Source organism: Trachymyrmex cornetzi, unplaced genomic scaffold (assembly GCF_001594075.2).
Source record: "Trachymyrmex cornetzi isolate Tcor2-1 unplaced genomic scaffold, Tcor1.1 scaffold719, whole genome shotgun sequence".
Classification (NCBI taxonomy): domain Eukaryota; kingdom Metazoa; phylum Arthropoda; class Insecta; order Hymenoptera; family Formicidae; genus Trachymyrmex; species Trachymyrmex cornetzi.
The window spans coordinates 531,089-554,585 of record NW_017300047.1 but is presented as its reverse complement, the minus strand read 5'-3'; the positions used below and the strand labels follow the sequence as shown (position 1 = coordinate 554,585).

Here is a 23,497-nt window from a genome sequence, read left to right as displayed (position 1 = left end):
GCGCCTTTAAATTTCTTTCTCCGCCGATTTTTTATATATATTTTTATATAATTTTATATAATTATATATCAAACATTTTTCCCAGGAAATTTGATCGACAATCTGCTAAATTGATTAAACTGCATAAAATAAAACTTTTAGCTACAAAAGTCATTATTTTTAATTATTTTTTTGTCATCATGTCTTAAACAATAAAATATAACGATTACAATAACATTATAACAACTATAATAATAATTCTTAAAAAATAATTTTAAACTTTTATAAAATATAATTCTATTAATTTTATCAAAATAACATTATATTATTTGATAAGATATATAATTATTAATTAAATCGATAGAACTGCTGACGACAGAATATAAATGATTTAAATAATTAATTATACCTTTGTTAGCCTTACTCTTATGTTTCTTTCTGTGTGTCAAACGATATAATAATTTAATAATCTTATCTATATTAATAAAATAATACAGATATTTTACTTAAGTCAATCGTCAATATTAATTAGTTAACGGTTTGAGTTCTTATGCTCGATTCCATCAACGTAAGATTAACATTAATCTCGATTTAACCTATTATTTACTTTTTTCTCATTCTTAGACCCAGTTCTACCTACAATGTAAAATTAACTTTAATCTTAGTTTTAAGTAGACTTACTGCTTATCTTTTTCTAATTCTTAAACTTCTTAAAATTAGATACAAGTAAAGATTAAATTGAAATGAGATTAACGTTAATGTTAGGATAGGACATGATAAGACCAGATTAAGATCTTTTATTTGTTAATGTCGTATTAATCGTTATATAGAAAATTTACGTTACAGAAATATATTATTGATTATATTTTATTTATTTTTTTTTAAAGAAATTGATTTTTAAATTCATGAGTAAAATACAAATTATATCTTTTTAAAGTTTTAAAGATATATGAAATTATTTCGTCATTATTCAAAATTTTTAGATTTCGTGAAACTTGAAAAAATGTTGGACATCGAAAAAATCTTTTCTTAAAAGTATTTAAATATAAATATAAATACAAAATGTTTAGAACTCAAAAAAATAAAATTATTATTTATGTAATGAAATATCGAGTGGATTGAGAGAAATAATAATATAAAATATTATTAAAAGAGAAAAAAACGTTTTAAAAACACACACACATGTAAAATTTAAAAAATTATTTTAAAATAATATTTAAAATGATTCAAGATAATTTTTATCATACATTTTCATCGTGTGTAATAAGTCATTCTATCATTATTAAAGCCATTTTAATTAAAGTACTCCAATTGAATTACGATTAATTAAATCGGCGATTAATTCGCGATCGAATACTCACGATTGCAAAATGTGTTCCGTCCCTGGTCCGTCATTTCTTTCCGCGCGTGAAACGACAAGAAATTAATAATTCCATCCACGTTAACGAGATACCGCAGACATTACTGACTCAGCAGACTAATCGCCGATTAAATTAATCGAATATTCGATGGAAGTCTCCCTCACTGCGCCACAAATGCATACGCGGCTGAGCACGTTGCGCATATTACGTCACGTCCGACTAACTCAACCTGACGAGTCTCGTACGGCGTCTCTGTGCACGCTAGCGTTATTTTGACCCGAGACCGAGTCTGACCGAGTCCACAGCACAGCTGATAGCGCGCCGTGTACGTCGCAGTACTCCCAGTAGGTGATAGCACGTTATATCGTCACGAACATGAATTTGACGCCCAGGAGATCGTACAAGGAAAAACGCTCGTTCGGTAAGTTGTGTTTCGTTAATCGCTTCTCAGATGATATCTCCGAGCGTAGGGCTGCAGCTGTGGTAGGGTGTATAGGGAAAACAAAGGGCGAAAAGGGAGAGATCGCGTCCTTTCATTCAGAATCCCTATCATGGAGTAAATCGGCATGCATTCGCAAAATTACTCCGTTTTCCCTAGAAAACATAATAGAAATTTAGCTAATAATTGAATAATTTCGATCAAAATCCATTCCGACTCGTTCCATAGTTCTCAGATGCCCTGAGATTTGAGAAAAGAATCTAGATCATTTAAAAACCTTCTCGACTTTCTCCGAACGATCGAAGACGCGCCCTTCGTTACTTTTTATTCTAATTTCATTATTATAATTTTTCATCTGCGATCTGTCGTGCGACGACCAAACCGATTGCGAGGGGCGTTCATTTACGTCGCGAGCAAATATCGACAAGTGTGATAGCGCGAGCGTTGAGAAACAAAGCGGGTTGAAAACAAAGGGTGAGAAGCACGAGGGCGAAAGACGTTAAAACTGGAGTTGCTACTGTGTGTGTGTATTTTGTGTGGAAAGGGAATTTTTTTTGTTGCGCAACTGATACGATGATCGACGGGAGAACGAGAGAACATTCCTTGGTTTATTGCACATTTTCTTTATCTCGGATATTATTTTTAGTTAGATTTATGATTTCCCAGAATATGGCATAACGTTATTTTAACATCGAGAATGAATTCTGAGTGGGTACCATATCGTAAAAGAATACAATCTTTCGGTGAGTGTTGAGTAATTAATTAAGACGGAGAATGGGTGAAGAATGAGTGCTTTCCATTTACAATTAGTGAGCTTTTCATAAGTATCGTTCTGCCTTTGTTTCTCATGGAGTCAAAAGAGATATAACGATGTTTGTGTTGACTTAATTGTATCACCAAATGGAAAGCACCAATTATTTCTTGAAGCTGCAATTGAAATCTTCTCTTTTGAAATCAGTGAAGCCCCCAAGAATTGATAAAGGCGTATGACTGAATTATTTTCGTCATAGCTCATTATTGCATATCATGAAACATGATATCTAGGTAGCATGGAACATTCCAGTATTTTCTTATTTGGGGAGTTAATGCTTGTTTTGTTGACAAAATGCATCATTTAATTTTCCACAATTTCAAGACGTAATTATGTAAAATGATATTCCCATACAGCAGAGAAGCTTGCAATATCACTGTTGTAATGTTTGCTATTTTACTATAATATTGCTGAAACGTTGCAGTGTTGCTGTAATGATGTATGCTGGATGGATTTAAAGAGATAGATTATAATCATTACAACATTATACTATAATATTGCTGAAATATTCCATGCTATCTGAATAATGATTATATTCTCTTTTTAATTGATTCGGTCAATGTTCGTTTTGCTGTGAACAAGATGCACTATTTAATTAAAATTTTTTTACATAACTGTATAGAATTGTATTTAGAACTCACCAAATTCAAGAAGTTGATTATTTATGCAAATAAAATCGACGAGGATTTATTTTAAATCAGACTACAAGTGTAATTTATTATTCCGGTCGAATGGATTAAGAAATACTTCAGAATCATACACTGATATAAAATATGTATTAATATGTAAATAATTTTTTCTTTTGCTAATCCAGAGCAGCGATCTATTAGTGCGGAAGAAATCAGAAAGCTGCATCCGACTAAAATTCCCATTATTGTGGAGCGTTACAAATTAGAAAATCAGCTGCCACTTTTGGACAAGAGTAAATTTCTAGTGCCAGATTTTCTAACTGTGGCGGAATTTTGCAAAATAATCAGGTATGTTTCTTTGTATATATTTCTCACAAGATTTTGTAAAATACAAGTAAATTAATTGTATTTTGTGTTGCACAGACGTCGGCTACAATTGAATCCGACGCAAGCTATTTTCCTACTAGTGAATCAGAAAAGTATGGTAAGCGGTAGTCTGACTATGGCTGAGCTTTATCAAAATGAAAAGGATCCAGACGGTTTTCTGTACGTTGTGTTCGCTAGTCAGGATGTATTTGGTAATCATTAACTAGTGCGAGCTAATTTTAAACCATGTGAGCAAGGTTCTTTATGATTCGAATTTGCAACTTGTTGTTAGACTAAGCTCAGGATTAATAATTGATGCAAAATTACAGGCAAAAACGAAATACCTCCTCGGCACTTAACGATACTTTGATAGATGTTTATGTGGATTTTTGTGGGGATTCTAGATCTGCTAGCAACTCTGTCTGCCTTTATTGGAAATGTGCAGAATCTTTGTGATCAACTTACCGTACCTGGAATAATTAACAGAACAATCATATAATTTGTTTTTTGGAATCTGTGTATAAATTACGGTGCTTTCTACCCCTTTGACATATGGACAAATTACATTTGATATAAGTTAGTATAGCGTCTACTTAGTTTACTACTAGTAATGATGAACTTTACTACTAATTTTAGCGGCGGTAAGCTATATAAAATGATAATAAGGTAATATGCATCTAAAGATCTAAAGATATTATGTGGACGTTCTTTTTTCGATAGATCAAGAAATTGAGGAAGATTTTCTTTTTCTTTCAAGTCCACACCTTTATTTAGTAAAAAAATTCGTTATTTCAATAAGTTTCAGATATGGTATTTGATTAATTTGTTTTTACACATCGCATAATAGGCCAGTCTTCTTAGTTTATTTGCAATTCATGTTAAATCTCTGTACCGTTACTATTACATAGCTTTTAAGCGTAAAATTTGTTACCGTTACACAAATGTAATTGAAATCAAAACCAATTTATGTTTGCCAATTCAGCAGAATTGATAGATTCCGTTGATAGTTTCGGTTATTACATTACACTTTTATGTGTTATAAAATATATAGCATTTCCGAAACTATATTATGATGACAAGATGTTTTCATGAATACAAAATATCTTGCTGCCATAATATCACACATATTGTTAGTATTATTTTTACCACACAATGCTAGGACATTGAAAAAAAGTGTTCATGTACATAACCCGCAATGTGTAATGTACGGTGATATGCGTTAAATTCTCATAAAATTACATTAAGTTTTACACAAGATATAAAATTGATCTCTCAAGTCAACGATACACAAAGTTAGTTAAGTACTATACTACTTTAATCAGTAAATCTTCAGGGTCACGTTTTAAGATAATCCGACATAAGATGTCTTCTCTCTGTAGGAAACTCGTGCAATAAGCCACCAAAAATAAAGAAAACGAAAACGTATAAGTTTAGGTATTTGTTAAGGAATGAGCAAGAAAATCAGAAGAAGGCAGACGTTTCTGAAACTTTTTAAATATCGGATAAAACATAGTTACGCGTTTGTACATTGACATATAGTTCTCTCTGAGCTTTTTTTTAATTCTACTTTATAACGAATGCCAATTCATAATTACTCTACGCATCTATTTAATGTATAGTCGACATTTATGTAAATATCTACTACTAATGTAGTTCAACTTCACTATATTATAATTAGAGACAATTTTAAATATAAGAATATATTTCTAATAATAAGTCCAATTTTGTAACATTGTATTGACATAATATTATTATTTATTATATTATATTATATTATTACATAATATATTATATAAGATTATATAAAATTAAATAAGTTCTTGCAGCGTTTTTGTGCAGGTTGATTTTACTTTATAGGCTCATTGGAATAATATAACTACATGTATGTATGCATGTATGAATGTATCGTGCAACATACAATTATCGTACAACAGAATCGAATATTTACTAGGTAAAAATTCAGAAAAATATCGTAGTAACGTCGTTTTAATTGCACTTATGCTTTCCACGCTTAAAACGAAATAGGTATATATCCGAACTTTGGAGAGAGAAAGAGACAAGGAACAAAGTATAAGATAAGTGCAATTAAAATGAATGACTATGATTAAATTAAGGACAGTAGTGATACTAGCAGTAGTCACATCGCGTTTAGTGGCTATTTCAGTTTACGCGATGAAAGTTTATGTACCCCACATTGTGCGACGTGTTTGCAATAAATTAATTTTTTTCATATTTAATGTGTTATTTGGTATTTTTTATTTTCCATTCAGGAAAAAACTTCGAAACTGTTTTCGAGAATTCTTGTAAACTCTGATAAGTTTCAGTGTAGTGCACGCACGCATGCACGCACGCACGCATGTACGCACGCACGCACGCATGCACACATACACACACACACACACACACACACACACACACACAACATTAATAATAAGATAAAATATAACGAAAATGCTAAAAATGTATGTAAATGTAAATGTAAACTTATTAGCATCGTAAATGCAATATATAATATAAAACTATCTATAGTCAACAAAATAGTTTTTATAATTCAAATTATTGCCTCTTATCAAAATCTTAAAAAAACGTTAATTAAGCCGATTATATAAAATTAAATATTTTGGAAACTAAACATTTTCGCAACTTCGCATTTATTATGGATTTGACTACATACCGCTCTTTATGGTACTATGTATCTACAGGATGTCTGAAATTTAAATGTCAAAACTTCGAGAGCGTATAGGGGATCGATAAATTAAGAAAAAAAGTCCTGTAAAGATATGCTCGTTTTTGCTTTGTTTTGAAGAAAATCGCAAAAAAAGACAAAACGTAGTTTTCATTTTTATACTTTCTCATTATTTATTTACGTTGTATCACTCATTATTTATTCACTTGCTTAATGTAGATATTGTTCAAAATGTTGGCCTCTTGCAGCAACGCAAGTATTGGATGTAGTTCAGACAGCTCGTATATTGCAGCTATAAACACGCTGGCGATATTTGGTGCACTGCAGCCTCGATTCGATTTTTCAATTGTTCTTTTAAGTTGATTGACGACAAATAAACTTTCTGCTTTAGGACCCTCCACACAAAGAAATCCAGTGCGGTGTCAAATTAGGTGATCGAGGTAGAGCCAAGGTACTACTCCTCCACTCATTATGGCAAAACTACTCGAGCTTGGCTCATTACGGCAGAATTACTCGAGCTTGGCTAGACAGACATCCTCCATGTCCATTGTTGTGGAAAATGTCTGTCTAGCCAAGCTCGAGTAGTTCTGCCATAATGAGCTGGACATCCATCGAGTTGAAACCACATTTCAATCCATGCAGGTGGATGTCTTCTAAGGCTACGTTCCATTTAACACTCAAAATTCTCGTGGAATCATTTCATCCTTATCGTTTATCAAATGTTAAACAAAGACAAACGATGCTCGCGAGTGTTTGAACGCAGCCCATATAATCAAAGAATAAGTCAGTCTCCAAAAAATCTATATATTTGGCTGCATTTAAGGAGATGCTAATTAGGGATGGGCGATGTTCCATCGATTATAAAAAAAACATCGATTTTTTTGTATAATCGATGAAACATCGCCCATCGCTTGGCTAAACCGATTACCCAACTCAATCAAGGTTAATAATACAGACTTTTTAAATTCCAAATTCGATAATAGTGGTGACATCTTTGATTTAGTTTTTACATATTATATAATATATATCATTCTGTCTTACTCAAACGCATACATCTGTTCTTATCTAACATATGCCAGCACCATCTATCGCAAGACCGCGCAACTACTGCTACACGGAATTTCGGCTCTGTTGACAGTCCCAGTCTTCGCAAAGCACCTGTATACACGTATTTTCTATTCGGTGGAAATATTTCTTTTCTAGACTTTCAATCTTAGTTCTATAAACTCGGTATCGTTCGTTTCAATAATGTGACCTCAGCTGCACACTTATTTTCAAGATATGGTCTAAAACTCTTATATCCAGCAAATATATATCTGAGGTGACAGCTATACGAGCCAAAAATAAGTGAATTTTTAACGAATTTGAAACTTTTCGATTTTCTCACGAAATCCAGTGCAGCTGAGGTCCTGTTTGTGCGTACTTTAATTTAAGCAATAATACTTTTGCAATCCGTACATCCAATACAGAGATATTTTTCGGGGTGATCCCAGCTCGATTGGACACCACCAATCACAGCGACCGGTGCTTAGGAGCTTTGTAGTCTCAAGCGCTGTGAGTGGCTCGTGTCCAATTGAACCGTGTCCAACTGGGTGCCACCCCACTAGACAAAAACAAACAAAAGAAGTTTTCATCTGAAAACGGAATTATTATTATTGTTTTTGTGTACGATTTTAGCGGCTATAATACTTAGGTCGGAATCAGACTACGTATTGAAGAATGAGATCGAAGATTGAAAGATTGATGTTTGATCAATCAGAACAAAAGGAGCCAGAATTTCTTTATCCTCATTGGTGAAATTTTAATCTTTAATCTTCAATCTCAACCTTCAATGCATAGACTGATTCCAGCCTTAGAGGCAGTGCAAGAACGAAGCAACTACGTTTTGTCTTTTTTGCGATTTTTTTTAAAACGAAGTAAAAACGAGTATATCTCTATGGGACTTTTTTTTAGTTTATCGATTCTCTACAAGCTCCTAAAGTTTTGACATTTAAATTTCAGATACCATGTATGTCTTTAAAGCTTTATCGAAATCGGATTTATGCAGAGTACACCAAAATTGAACCAAATTAAAATAAATCAAGTTAAATTTCTTTAAAAAGTTTGAAAATTAAGCCACTCTTTTTCAAGATTGACTGAATTTTTATTCTTTAGAGTGAGATACCACATCAAAGAATTTAGAGAATAAGGGGCTCACCAGAATTTCAACCTATCGAAAACTATGTATTCCACAATATACATGATTTCTGATAGATTGAAATTCTTATTCTCTGTTCTCCGTTTCCTGTTCCTTTTATTGTGCGGAGCCCCTAAGATATCTTCCGCTTTTCGAATCGAACTTTTGTCCCGCCAATGAACTTAATCCAACATGGCGCCGTCCTGATAATTTGCGCTTAGCCCGTCGCGGCGCAGGGTCGCGAAAATCCACGAAAATAGAACGGTGACACTGGGCGCTCTCTGCGTCATGCGAACTTTTTCATCCGATTGGTCTACATCTTACGATTGAACGGAATACGCCAATCAGATGAAAGAGCTCACTGAGCGGTTGTTCCGAATGCACACGTTTGCGATGACATGTTTACATGCTCGATGACACAGAGGACGACGCGAGATGTCGGGATATACGCGCAGGAAGTGGGGGGCGGCGACAGGACAGGGGAAGGGGAGGCGAAAAGGTAAAGGTTAGAAGAGGTTATGAACTCTAACCCGCGGTCGAAGTCTGGTAACTAGCTCGTTGGTGTCCGCTGGTCCCGATTGCGCGACGGCACGGATCGGTCGTCGCCGCTGCTAGCCGCGAAGGTGAGTTGCGGTTCCTCTCTTTTATCTATCACTGTCTCTCTCGCTCTCGAGGTTCGTCCTCGAGCGTACAGGAGTACGATGTTTTTTCGCATTTTCGCGTGCACGGCGACGTCCTCCCGAGGGAAGAGTTGTGCGCGCGCGCGCGCTTGTAATATTCGCAGCCCGTCGGCCGTCGTCGACGACGGTGAGAATGCAATAGCTCGTGTGACGGTCGTCGTTTCCTCTTCATTCCTCTTCGTTTGCGTCGAATAACGACAGTGGGTCGAATCTAGCGTGACGAATTCCGGGTCGGGTTTAATGCGACGATAAACTCCGAATACGGAAGGAACTGCGTTTTATATTGTGTGTCCCTTCTGCGCGTTCAACGGTGTCACCGCAGGCTACATTCCGCTTCCTCGCCACGCGCCAACCTCCTCCGGACGAGCGTTCAATGCACGATGCTGTGCTCCGAGTCGAAGGGTACGAAATAAAGCGAATTTTGTCTCTCCGAGATGGATTTCGCGAGTGCCTGAAGGCGTTTCTCTTTATGACGTAACGCTCTTGTGTATGGAATGTTTCATCTTCGTCATCAGAGAACTGTGAAGGCTACGTCACACAAAACAAACTTGAGTGAATTGACCAATCTCACTAAAGACACCGTAAGGTAATAATGTAAACTGTAACAAATCCAAAATTTTGGTTTGCTTACTGCTTAAGTTTTTTTATGTGCCATAACCTTTACTTTAATGGATTTTCTACAATAAGCTAAGTTCTAAATTTTAAGTCATAAAAAATTGACCGATCATAGTTGAATATGAGAAGAATAATTGATTACAATTGGTCAATTTCTTGCAGCTTAATGCCTGTATTCATAGCAGGCCTTATATTTAAGGCTTCTAAGTTCATCTTTAGATGTTCAGCCAATAAAATAATTCGTAGAATATCTAAAGATAAATTTAAGGAAGTCTTAAATATAAGGCCTGACTGAACGGGTATAAGACTAAAGCTTAGATAATGATTCATGTTTTAATAATTGCAAATCGATTATTACATCAAAATCTACTATATCCTCTTATACATATTTTATATTCAATTGAAAGAATTTGTATATTTGGTAATCTTTCTTGACTTAGTGATGATCTTAAATAATTTTTGTTAACTTTTAATTTACTAACATTTCTGTCACATGAAGCTATTTTACTGGAATAATTAAAAATATTCTTATTGTCACTTGTAAGTTTGGATATGATTTGGTTAAAGAATAATCATGAATTAGTTTTAAAATATTTAAAATAAAAATTGATTCTATTTGTAGCATCAAGTAGACCGTAAACTAAAACCAACACCTGCATTAGTAACGAATTAAAATATGTACGAAATTATATTACCATATTTGCATTTTACTCTTACACAGATTAAATCAACGTACGGCTTTAATATGCACTAATGCGTCCAATTAAATTAGCTAATATTCTAATAAATTTTTTAGAGTCTCATTCTACAGAATGAAAATTGAGGCAGTCTTGAACATGAAAAAGAGTGACTTATAATTTATTTCTTTGAAACCTTACTATTTGAAATATACATCGTTGAAAAAAAGTGTCTCAATTTTCAACTTCAATGTCCATCTCCACTAACTCCATAACCATGACGTAAATTAACTTTAATCTCGGTTTAACTTAATCTTCATATTTTTCTGATTCTTAAAACTAGAAAAAAATGAACAGTAAGTTAAATCGAAATTAATTTATTAATCTACATTGGTGGAAACGGGTAGAAGAGTGAGATTTCGTTAAAAGTTTTAGAGAGTAGCTTTAATTCCAATTTCCAGTTTTAATAGCCTCAGACTCCATAACGAAGACCGTTTCAGCCAATAACACAAAGCAATTATAAATTTACGAAGTCAATGCACGAGATAAGCTCGGAGAGTTTCATCAAAAATTCTCAAAAGACAAAGGTCTGGCTTTATCTGGTTAACTTGTGGTTAAGCTTAACCTGATGTTTCACCCAATGGGCTTCATCATTCCATGACATCATCACAAATGAAGCACATTGGATTAAACATCAGGTTAGACCAACCACAAGTAAACTAGGTAATGAAAAACCGGGCCAAAAAATGACGTAACAGCCGAACCGGAACACGAACGCGTCCACCTCCACCGATTCATTTCTATGAATGTGCATTAACTTTAAGATGTAGCTCAAACTCGATTTAATTTACTCTTTATCTCCTATCCCAATGTAGTTTAAAACTTTAATTTCGGGTCAACTTGTTCTTCATCCTTTTCTAATTCTTAGAACTAGAGTAGAGAGAGAGAGAGAGAGAGAGAGAGAGAGAGAGAGAGAGAGAGAGAGAGAGAGAGAGAGAGAGATGAAGAGTTAGTTGAACCGAGATTAAAATTAAGCTATATTGGTAGAAACGAGCACAAATCGTCAACAAAAATTTTATCCAATCCTAATACATTTCCTGATATACTCTTGAAGAAACGTTTCCTCGGCAATCTTTCTCGGAGGGTCATTTCAAGGGATTCTCTCGGACTTTGAGAGAGTTATCATCCATTTTCTTACGCGACCACTGACATTTCAGTTCAATCGTTCATGCATATTCAAGAGTCAGCGGGATAGACCTCGCAGAATATACACATGTTCGCATTCGAAAATACATGTTCAAGAGTTGGGCAATAACTTGGGTGTTGCCGAGTGTAAGGCGCGATCGCCAGAACAAAGCTACGCGTCGCTCTCAGTCGTGGACGTGTCATCGCGTGCGCGATTTTATTTTCGGACGTGATCCGCGAATATATAGGTATGCCCGTACACAAGCTCTTCGGAAAGAATAAATCGCGACCCGACGCGCCGTCAAGGGGGGGCGAGGACAGATCGCCGCGCCGTGCCGATTCGCAGGAGGCAGGCAGATGGAATAGAGAGGCGGTGACCTTCGGACCCACGAGCGACCTTTACCTGCCTGCGCGGACCGTACCGTTGTACAGATGTAATTACTCACAGACGGAACTGTCCTTCCCGTCGTATGTGTGTCGGCAATTCCGAGAACCATCAGGGAACCATCAAAGGCTGCGTTCGAAAATACTACCCGAATGCGTCCGAGTATTATTTTATTTTTATTGTTTACTGAAACAAAGATAAAATGATACTCAGAGGTACTTGGGTAGTGTTTTCGAACGCAGCCAACGAAAGTCCGCCGGATTCCTTGAGATGACCGTTCGAAAGCGCCAAGTCGAACCCGCGAACCCCTCTTGGCCTGATAAAAATCTGCACGTTTGAAGATGGTCTTTGAATAACGAAGAACATGCATGATCTTTGCATGATCTTTCTCGAAGAAAAATGGTTGAATAATTTTCACCTTATAAGACCAGTAAAAATATTCTCATGGCTATTTTTGCTGAACTTATGATAAATTTTACTTACTTGCTTGAAATTAAAAAATATTAGAGGTAAAAAGTACATTGTGATTATAGTAAATCCATTCAAGTGATTATTACTCTACAGTAATAATTAGTGTTAAATATTTCAAAGTGAATTGATATACATATCCAATTCTGGAAACTGCGCGTCGAAAAAAATCTTCCGGTCTCTTGAAACGTAATCATGAACAGAACTAGAATAGTATCACGTATTAAATTCTAGCAATATAATAATTTTTGATGTCGATCAGCTTAAAAGCTTAAACTTAAATCTTAAAAGGATATTAATAATTTGATGCTAATCGGAGCGTTGAGTGGCTTACCGCTCAGTGCGATTGACTCGCGATCTGTAGATCCGGGTTCGATCCCACTTGCGCCCATATACGTGATTTTTCGCGTTTGTCGTTCGGATTCGGCGTTAAATTGTATAGGTCCCATTCGAGTGTTGACAAACTCTAAGGAATAGGAATGCAAACTACCAAATGCAAAAACAGAAATAAATACCTTATAATAAGGAAGATAATTAAATGTGTAATATATCGATGTACATCATTGATAATTACTTTCCTCATTACAGGGTATTCGCTTATGTTTTTAATCTCAAAAAAAAAATTTGATGCTAATCTAAGCATTTTAAGAACTCTAAATAATTATTGCGAAAAATATTACCTTACAGTAAAATAAATTCTCAAGACTGCATAACAACGAAGAACTTTTAAGACTTTATATACTTGTATTTTTTATCACGCAGTAAAGTAAATTTTGTTAGTGTCGAAGTAAAAAATACTCGTGTGTGTCGATAAAGTAAATTTTATTTAAATGTATGGTAATTTATAGATTTTTATTTCACGAAATTTAGAAAGTTTATGGTACGATCGCTATGGGATGATCGCTCATTTACTAGAAAAATAACTTTTATATAAGTGGATTCCTGTTTCTATATGAGCTTACCTGCCAATTCCATAAAATTTATTAAAATTCTATTACTTTACATTTTTTTTTTATGCGAGCTTATTTTTGTAAATTAATTTTAATCTTAATTTTATTTATTTTTTATCTTTATTATCTAATTCTTAGAAAAGAATAGCAAATACTACTAGAAAAGGATAAAAAGTAAATTAACCCGAGATTAAAATTAATTGATATCTTTTTTTATAGACTGAACAAGGTGAGTTCGATCAACTCCAATTAATTTAATCAACCGATGGAGCCAATTTTATTAATTTGGACAAACTTTATCTCGGTTTTTTTTATCTTTTTCTAATCCTTAAAACTGGAAAAACTAATTATAAGTTAACTAGTTATTAGTTAAAAAAAGATCAAAGTTTATCTACATTGATAGAAATGGATATCGAGGCGATTTTGGTTAAATTCCAATTTAATCCGATTTAGTCTGATTAGATAAGACTAATTCTCCAATATGGGTCAGCTCATAATTGGAATACGGTGATCCTAGGTTATTTTCCTAATTATTATATAGTATAATGATTTGGAATAATTTTATATTTCACAGGCTAATTTTTTAACTATTTTATTTTATTCATGGAAGCTAATTACCATGCTATATTTATTTATGCTAAGTTCAGATGTTGCAGTTTTTTATATAGCTGAAAAACTTCTTTTAAAAGTAATAATTTAAAACTTTAGTGATCCCCAAGGTCTCATATGTTTCTTTAACGTCACAAAAAATATGTGGTCCCGTTACGAATTAATTTTAATTTCCACTTAATTTATATATATTCGTTATGTTTTTTACTTCTTATGCTCGTTTCTATCAATGTGGTTTAATTTGGTTCAACTAACTTTATATCTTTCTCTAGTCCTAAAAATTAGAAAAAGATGAAGAGCAAGATTCGATATTAAAGTTAACTTACATTGGTAGAAACGGGCAATTGAACTAGAAAAAGATAAAAGCTAACAGTAAGTTGAACTGAGATCAAAGTTATAATCTACATTGATAAAAATATAGATACCGGGGATAGAGAAAATATAATTCGGCTGGGATGGACTCGCTTGTAACAAAATTTTTAATATCTGTTGTTCCGAACCTCTTGATCTTCTTTTTTTATATATTAAATAGTGTGAAATTAGTTTCGAGTGAGTTAATGAAATAATTTAGGTATTACTTGATAAGCTAATCACCGGTTAATTAGCTAGAGTTTAATGGAAGGCGATTAAGTTAATTGAAATTTTATGGAAGTTATCCTACAATTAGTGATAAAAGTGTGACGAGTGATAACAGAAAGTTTGAAAAATAAGTTTTCGCTATGGATGGAAAGTGACAATCATTTTTCTGCGGAAAATATCAAAAAGATTAGCGTTACTTCAAAAGTGACACAATTAAAAAGAATGTGATTTTCGAGTTATCATTACGAATGAGTCGGGTAAAGATTATTCTATCTAAAGTAAACTATCGTCTTTAAGGAGATCTTAAAGACGATTAGTCATATTGTAAATAGCACTTACACATAGACGATTTATGTGTCATTGACACATTACTACATGCTACTATATCAATATCTCACGCACACATACACATAAATTTTCGTGTAATAACGTTTTAATTATATGTCCAAGTCTAATCTTAAGAAATTCACGTTATTTTTTCGTACAAATTACTAATCTATGGACTACTATTTCGTAAGTACAGATTGCACAACTTTTATATAAAGCAAATGTTATCACGACGTGACAGCTCTGGAGCGCCATATTGGACTAAGAAATGGCAAAGATCTCAATTTCGAAATTTTTTGTCGTTCGATATAAACTTCATTTAACATTATATTTTAATCCTGGAAAAAGATTTCCAATCTGTAAAAGAAGACAAAATGTTATATAAAAATTATATAGTTTAGTCGGTAATACAGATGACTTTACGATCTCTTTAACTCCCATAGTCCGTCCGCTAAATAATATACGGAAAAAATTTTATATTAAGTTTTAATACAATTTTAAATTACACTTTACTATGTCTAGTATTTTCGATGGACCGTCACAACATGATTCCGACATAACTTTTACTATGGTAATACTAATTTTTATCATTATAATTATAATAAATAAAGTAATTAATTATTTTGTTAAACCAGTGCTTAAGCCATATTCTAGCATGAAAACTGTTAATTTTTACTATGTTACGCAAACAAAATTTGCTAGGTATATATCTTTTACTTATCTTTACAATACTAACTTTTATTCGACAAATTGTGATTTTGTAATAAAAAATTTTTACTATGAAAAAGTGTAAAAATTGCGTTGCAATATTGTTTTTAAAAAAATAACTATAGCATTTATAAACTTATAATTTACATGATGTCCGCAGTTACTACCACGTTATAGTAATTTTAAATATAAAATTTTCTCCGTGTACTTGTGTCGTTCTCATAAGCCGATATTCATAGTCGATTCTTATATTTGAGATTGTCTCAAGTATCACAATCTTAGGGCCGTAGCAGAAAGGCTGATTTATAATCTTAAGACAGTGTCTTATGACTCAAGTCTTATGTCTTTAGTAAGCCCGGATCTACAATAGATTTTTATGCCTTAAGCCATAAGAAATGGACGAATCACAATCGATTATTCTGCTCGCATTCGGCTGTAATTATTCAGTTTCTTATGGCTTAAGACTTAAAAAACCTATTGTAGATCCGGATTTACGCACAAGAACTATCTTATGGCTTATGTTTTAAGGTGTATAAATACGAAGTGCTTTTAAGACATAAATCATAAGACAGTTCTTGTACGTTACTAAAGACATAAGACTTAAGTCATAAGACAGCCTTTCTGCTACGGCCCTTAAAATGTCATAAGCCAATCAGAGAGCTGCATTAGCATCTTAAGACGTTACTTAAAACGGTCTTAAAATAAGAACGGACTACGAATACCGTCTTTAAAGTTTTCAAAGAGATCACAATATCTAATATACTACAAGAATGACACGTTTTGAGTTGCATCATTTCTATAAATAAAAAAAGAGAATCTTCTATAGAAAATGTTTAGAGTTAAGACAGTTTTAATGATCGAAGTTTGAGGATTGTTTGTTTTATTTTAAATTTAATAATTTTAGCTGATGAAAGGAAATAAAAATGTTGGTGACATTTCGAGTTATGTCATTTTTGATGAATTATTATTCCGAGTTTGTTATAATTTTATAGGATATCATGATAATCATCATAATTCTAAAAGGATATTTTTTTAATAGTTGTGCGAAACGAAAATGACAAAAACATTTGATTATGTTTCTAAGAGTACAGTCGTTTTGTAGATATTATTTATTTTTAGTCAGTAATTTTTAAGTTGGCAAATAGTTTTTCCCCTTTTCTGAAAAAGCGAATTTTTTTAGTTGTGTCACTTTTGAAGTAGAGAACGATATCCACGATACTTCGAATTTAATTCTTCGAGTCACGGTGGATTACAGCCGAGACAGAATCGATTGACGCTCGATGACCGAAACGAACGACCGTGGAATTTCCGCGAGAAACTCGCAGGCCTGTCGCGATTAAAACGCATTCGTCGGATATCTACGATCTATCCGCTGATAAGAACATAAACAGGCAGCAGAAATACCGTTTTTTCGCGATACATCACCTCTCGCCAGTCGATCGTCGCGCGTGTGCACCGGAAAATGTGAAGAATACGCAAAAGCGAAACGTACATCTGACTGTGAGATCATCGCCGCATACACAAGGAAACCGATTGCTTACGTGTGCAAAGAAAAAACCGGAACGCGCGCACAAAAGCGCGAGTGCATGTGTTCGCGCTTTTGCGTTTGGGAGGGAACAAAGATACGCGACGTGTAAGGATGCTTTTTTGATGAAAATGGCACTTGTACGTAAATGTTAATCTACAGTGTGGTATTTGCTTCCTGTTTCTTAGGGCCTCTTTCACCAACACCGATTAACGCTAATCGATGATTAACTCAATCACCACGACTGCCAACGTGAAAACTAAACGCAGAAGAGGAAGAGAGAGGAGACGTTATGGTACCTTAAACTGCTGTTGGCACTTCTGCGAGTTAATCGTCGATTAATTTAACCAGAAGTTGGTGGAAGAGGCTCTTAGGTTTGTTCGCGTTGCATGCTCCAACATGCTCCAATATGCTCCTATCATAGCTCCTACTCACTTCAATGCATTCATTAGAGTGAATATAGGAACAAACCTCTTGTCTCTTGCCTTGCCTCTTTTTATAACTGTTTTATCAACATTGTTTCTTCATCAACTTTTATCTCGAACGACAAAAAAAGGGAGAGACAGAATAAAGCTTAAAGCCTATTCTAAAATGTGCTTTTTGTTTTCTGTTTTTTGCTTTTTGCTATTTTTTACATCTTATCTTTTTGCTTCTTATCCGGTTTTTTGTTTCATGTTGCCCGAGATAAAAGTTAACGAATTTCGAAAAAAACAAGAAATACATAGCAAGAAATACAATTGTCGATATAACGGTTGCAAAGGGGAAAATAGCAAAAGGTAAAAAGCAAGAAACAGGAAACAAAGAGCAAATTGTAGAATAGGCTTTAGACACAATTGAAAAGCACAAGTAATAGAAATAGAGAATGACATATTTTAAGTTATCAGAAATTGGATATTCTGATATACACAATTTCTGATTGATTGGAATTATTCCTTGTTTCTATTCCCTGTGCTTTTTAATTGTGTCCTAAGCTTGAGACTCAATTGAAAATACAGGCAATGATAACAAGGACTAATATCTAGATTTCCATTTTCTTTCAAAAATTGTGTATCCTGATGTAGATACACGATTTTTGATAGATTGAAATTTGTTATTTTTTGTGCCTTTTTTTTTTAATTTTGTCTCAGGCTTTATGGGTTGAAATTCCCTGTTTTTATTGTCTGTGCTATTCAATTGTGTCTCAGAAGAAAAAAGGAAGAAACACTTAACAAAGAGCACATTGTAGATTAGCTTTAACTGGGATCAATTCGGTCGGAGCTAACTGATAGTCGAATTAAATAAAACACTGAAAACGATGTTAATTGGCTTTGTTCAGTAGAAAAAGCAGTTTTGCACACAAATGGTGTAATATTTCTTAATATACGCTCTAAATTTTTTGGAGTGGAATTTCTCTCTAAAGAATGAAAACTGAGTCTTGAAAAAGAGTAACTCCATTTTCAATCTTAAGAGTGAGATTGACTCTTCAAAGTGAGATTTCAAGTTTTTTAGAGAGTAGTTTACACATTTAAATCCAGTGAGGAACTGAGAATCAAGACCAATCATATTAAAAAAATATACGATAGTTTCAAGTTGTTTTTCTCCTGAACGGAGTCATCAGAAAATATGCGTTAGAGTGTGATCGGTTAATTATATTCAAAACATTCAACAAGTTTTTATATTCACATTCGACGGCTTCTCTGTTGTAACTGATATAAGGATGCATCTCCGTTTACAAAATTCTAAGTGAAAGGATCGACATAAAATGACTGCGACGCTGACACATTCCGCCCAGGTCATGCAGCGGAATACTGTACCAAGATTTTACGTTTTATCGAGAACGTGTCGTTCAGTGCGAGCATCCAGCGACGCAAAAAAAAAAGGAAAAAAAAGAAAAAAGACAAACGTCGCAAAAAGTCACAACGCGCGATACCGAGTCCCGCGTGCCGACCTATTCGCAGAGCCGTCGCGACGACCTCGACGACGTCGGCCGATAAGTCATCGCGCGGACGCGCGTTACATGACATAACCTGCGACGTTCACCGGAGCGAGCGAGAGGAAAGAGGATGAGTGAGTGAGTGAGTGAGTGAGTGAGCGAGCGAGTGAGCGAGTGAGAGTGAGAGAGAGAGAGAGAGAGAGAGAGAGAGAGAGAGAGAGAGAGAAACGGAGCCGTGTGGTATCGCCGCCGTTCTCTCATTCTCGCGCGTAGAAAAGCTGCGGCCCCGAAAACGCACGGCGCCGTTCCGACCTCGCGGCCGCGGTCGCTGCATTTATTCCTGCATAGAAACGCAATTTTTTGTTCCTTCTCTCCAATCTTGGATTTTATTCTCTTATTTTTCCTCTTTACTAATACAACCTTTTGCTCTTTCGTGAAGAAAAGGAACTTTGTTATATCTTCTGTTGCTTTAAGTCGATGTATATATAATTCACGACAGAATTCGAAACATAATTCTATTTATAATTTTATGTATCAAATTATAAATACAATTATATTATGATGAGAAAATTTCTTGTATTACAAGAAATACGATATCGAATATGTAGGTTAAGTTGTAATTTATGTTATTTACAAAAAAATAATAAATAAAATGCCAATATGAGCCAACACAAGTTATTAGTATGTGTTTTTTATATATACAATTTATTCGAAATGAATCAACGTTACTAAGTTTACGCTTTACTATTCATTTTGAATAAATTGTATATATATAAAACACACGCTAATAACTTGTGTTGGTTCATATTGTCATTTTATTAATTATTTTTTTGCATTTATTCATCTCTGAGCCTTGATTATCTTGTTTTTTATGTTATTTATATATGGATAAGGTTTTTGCCTATCCGATTGGATACGACTCTATTCATAGCGCTTATAGATTTTCAATTTTTATTACACCAGGTACAATTGACTAACCATAGGTATTTATACCGTGGATATACTTGATGCGTTTTTTATATTTATAAAATAGCGCATTAAGTTCACTTTAGATGATCTACAATTTGCGATCAAATTATAGATAAAATTTTACTTATAATTTTATATGTCACACTTATTCTAAATATATGTTCTATATATTTTGTATATGTGTGACTTGTTCTTCTTTAAATGGTTTCTATGTTACACACGACACGCAAAATTATAAATAGAATTCTGTTTTGAATTTGGTCGCGAATTTTAGATCATCTAAAGTGAGTTTTGTAGTTATAAATTTATAATTTTGATTATTTATGTTTTCCGTATTACACGATGCATAAAATTATAAATAGAATTCTGTCTCGAATTCTATCGCGAATTATACATCGTCTAAAGTGAGCGTTAGGCCTTGTGCACAATGGAAGAAATATTAGAAATAGAAATAAATATTAATCCTACACTGAAATTTCTGATTTAAAATAGAACCAAAGTTTTCTGGTTAAATTTATTAGAATCCTAGTTGAGATAATCTAAATTCTGATTGATACAATAATTCTAGAAAAATCTACTAGAATTCTTATTTTTACGAGATAATTATATCAATCAGAATTCCAGTTATTTCAATTGGAATTCCAGTAGATTTAATCAGAAAATTCTTTATCCATTTTCCATCAGAATTACTACATATTTAATCCAACCAGACTATTTTTCTCAGTGTATACATGTACCTATACACGATTAGATCATTAGTATCTTGGACATTTTTTCTTCGAAATATTAGAAGTACCTATTTCGTAACTCTTAACGCAAATTTTGTTATCGTTATAGCGCATAACGCCGCTGCGCAACGGCATTGTAACGATAATGAAACTTGCGTTAAGCGTTACAGAATAAGCCTGCTGGCTAAATAATGCTCTCTATTCTCTTTTATTACAACTTTACAAAATTTTTTAAATAGATGTTAAAGTATACGTAAAAAATCATTTAATAATTTTTGTATATTTGTAAGGCCCGGTTTTTTGTTTTCTGATTAACTTTTGATTTAGACTAAAGGCGCCTCAAAATGATATGCTCAACATATGCCAATATTAGCAAATATCATACACATACATGACGTATATAATTATCCATATTGAATGCAGTCAATATTTAGCGAATGTGTGCAGTTGGCCTATATATTGGCCATATCGTGAAGGCACCTTTACAGGCTTTTTACAATAAGTCATTACCTACACCCAGAGAAAAGTTTTTTCGATTTAAAAAAATGTTTCTTTGCTATACGGTTAAAGAAAAAATTTCTTTGATTTAAACATTATTTTTTTAAGAAATGAAAAAATTTATTTGATTTAAAAAAATTTTCAAATTAAAAAAATGACATTCAAATCAAAGAAATTTTTTTTTAACCGTATAGCAAAAAAACGCTTGTTTGAATTGAAGAAACCTTTCTCTAGGTGTAAGCTTTAAATCTTAAACCGTAAGAAACTGACCAATCACAAGTGAATGTGAGAAGAATAATCGACTATGATTGGTCAATTTCTTATGGTTTGAGATTTAAAGTTTAGGTAATGGCTATTGTAGAAAACCTATTAATCTTGAAACACAATTGAAAATCACAAACAATAACAACAGGGAATAACAGATTTCAACCTATCTGAAATCGTGTATACCAGAATGCACAGGTTCTGATAGGTTGAAATCTATTATATTTATTCCTCGTTCCTATTGTGTTTTTCAACTGTGCATTAGATTTTAACCTCACTTAATTTGATAATAATAATGTAAAAATTATTTTTAGTGACTAGTCATAGTTTTTCTAACTATGACTAATCACTAAACTGATGGTTTCTTAGTGGTATTTTTAGAAGTCACTACAAAACAATTAGTTCAGTGACTAACCACAGCTAGAAAAATACCATTTTTACATCAGGAAAATAAATTTAATTATAAACTAACTAGAAAATGAAATACTGGGCCTACACACAGAAAAATAAGCAAGTAATAATTACTCTATGCAGTATTCACTTCACTTATTTCAAGTATTTCAAAAGTTTATCCGCAAATCTATCATAACTTCATCAAAAGCATTAAATTTATTCAAAATATATTCTAAATCCCCTAGTAAATTAAAAAAAATACATTTCAATCAAGTTTATTAAATTAAAACAAATTCGATTTGCTTGTTATGAAAAGTTTGTTTCTTCGATCAATTTTATAATATTCCTCAAAAGAAAATAAATTCTTATTTTGAGTATTTAATAACATTCTCTCTCTCTCTTGTGTTGAGTTTTTCTAAATAATAAATATATTTTAAGATTATTATCAAGAAAATATTCTTTGTTAAAAATAAAAGAAAGAAAATAAATTGAGTAATCTTATCTTAGCACAGTAGATTGATATTTTTCTGTGTGTAAAAATGAAAATTAACTCGCGAGATCAACATATCTGCGTGTTACATACGCGATTTATCGTGTAAAAGATCGGAAAATTCGTACATAATATGGATTAAATATTAAATTATATTAGAGAAACAAAAAAATTAAAAGTAAAATGATTAAACGTAATATATAATAATGGATACAGATAAGATATATATAAGTATGTCTTATATAATTCTAATTAAAAATTAGGAAGAAAATTTTAAACATAATATACAATCTGGATACAAATAAGATACAATCTCTATTTTAGTCTGTATATTTTTTCTAAAAATTAGATTTAACGTTCTATTTCCTTAATGTTTTATTTTTACTATTTAATTTACATTTATTCCTGTTTCTAGGAATATTTCTTTCATTGTACGCAGTTCTTTACATTTTCTGTTAAAGTTTCCCCTCAATCACTCCTGTCATTCTGGATGTTTTCCGTTCTCTTTTCCTCTCCCTCCTCCCCACGCAGTCCGCCTACGGGTTTCATTATTTTTTATTATAACCTCAGGTTTTGTATGTAACTTTTTAAATTGCCCATTGGCCATTTGTCCTTTTAACCTTTCTCAATTACCGCACTGAGGTCACGTTTGACGTCAGCGACTGGACGATATATTCGCACTTTGGGGAGAGATACACGACCTATCCGAAACGAGAACGGGAATATCATCCCCTTTGCTGGTTACCGCTCTTTTTCCCGAGTCTATTTACAACCCCGGCGGGTGTAATTAGTGAGCAACGTAAAATCGCATCTCCCGTTATGAGAGGAATCTGTCTTCTTTTTTTTCTCTCCCCCTTCTTTCCTTTTCGAGAACGGCAGGGTCGCGCGGTTGCATATCGCGGGCGTGTTGGCCGCGTGACGTAACACACAGCACATTACCCGGCAGCCTCGGCCGCGCGCTCGTTTGCTCGGGCGTAGAGAGGAAAGCAGGCAAGCGGGACGCGAGAATGCACCTGGCCGGCGCGGCGCGGCGTGTCCTGGCCCGGTACACAAGAGAGTGACCTGCCAACCTGCGCGCTCTCGCTCGC

The 23,497-nt window shown here is 33.5% G+C and overlaps 2 protein-coding genes across 6 annotated transcripts in view; both read left to right on the top strand.

The window, feature by feature from the left end:
• The first annotated feature begins 1,587 nt into the window (after window positions 1–1,587).
• On the top strand, window positions 1,588–4,429 carry LOC108767697 (microtubule-associated proteins 1A/1B light chain 3A). Of its 2 annotated transcripts, none has more exons than XM_018517680.1 (4): window positions 1,588–1,761; window positions 3,405–3,567; window positions 3,643–3,833; window positions 3,990–4,429. In XM_018517680.1, the coding sequence occupies exons 1-3, from the start codon at window positions 1,716–1,718 to the stop codon at window positions 3,806–3,808; spliced, it is 375 nt and encodes a 124-aa protein (XP_018373182.1). In that variant the 5' UTR covers window positions 1,588–1,715; the 3' UTR covers window positions 3,809–3,833; window positions 3,990–4,429. The 2 variants fall into 2 exon arrangements, with proteins under 2 accessions (XP_018373182.1, XP_018373181.1); XM_018517679.1 differs by having other exon boundaries at window positions 3,915–4,429.
• A 4,460-nt stretch (window positions 4,430–8,889) lies between these two features.
• LOC108767705 (Hormone-receptor-like in 78) overlaps window positions 8,890–23,497 on the top strand; it is a 25,243-nt gene continuing 10,635 nt past the window's right edge. For 2 of the 4 annotated variants that reach the window (XM_018517700.1, XM_018517696.1), the window contains exon 1: window positions 8,890–9,070. The gene's annotated coding sequence lies outside the window, so the exon portion shown is untranslated. Of the gene's footprint in view, window positions 9,071–9,274; window positions 9,714–23,497 lie in introns of those variants that run through there. The other 2 variants (XM_018517702.1, XM_018517699.1) reach the window with 1 other exon arrangement.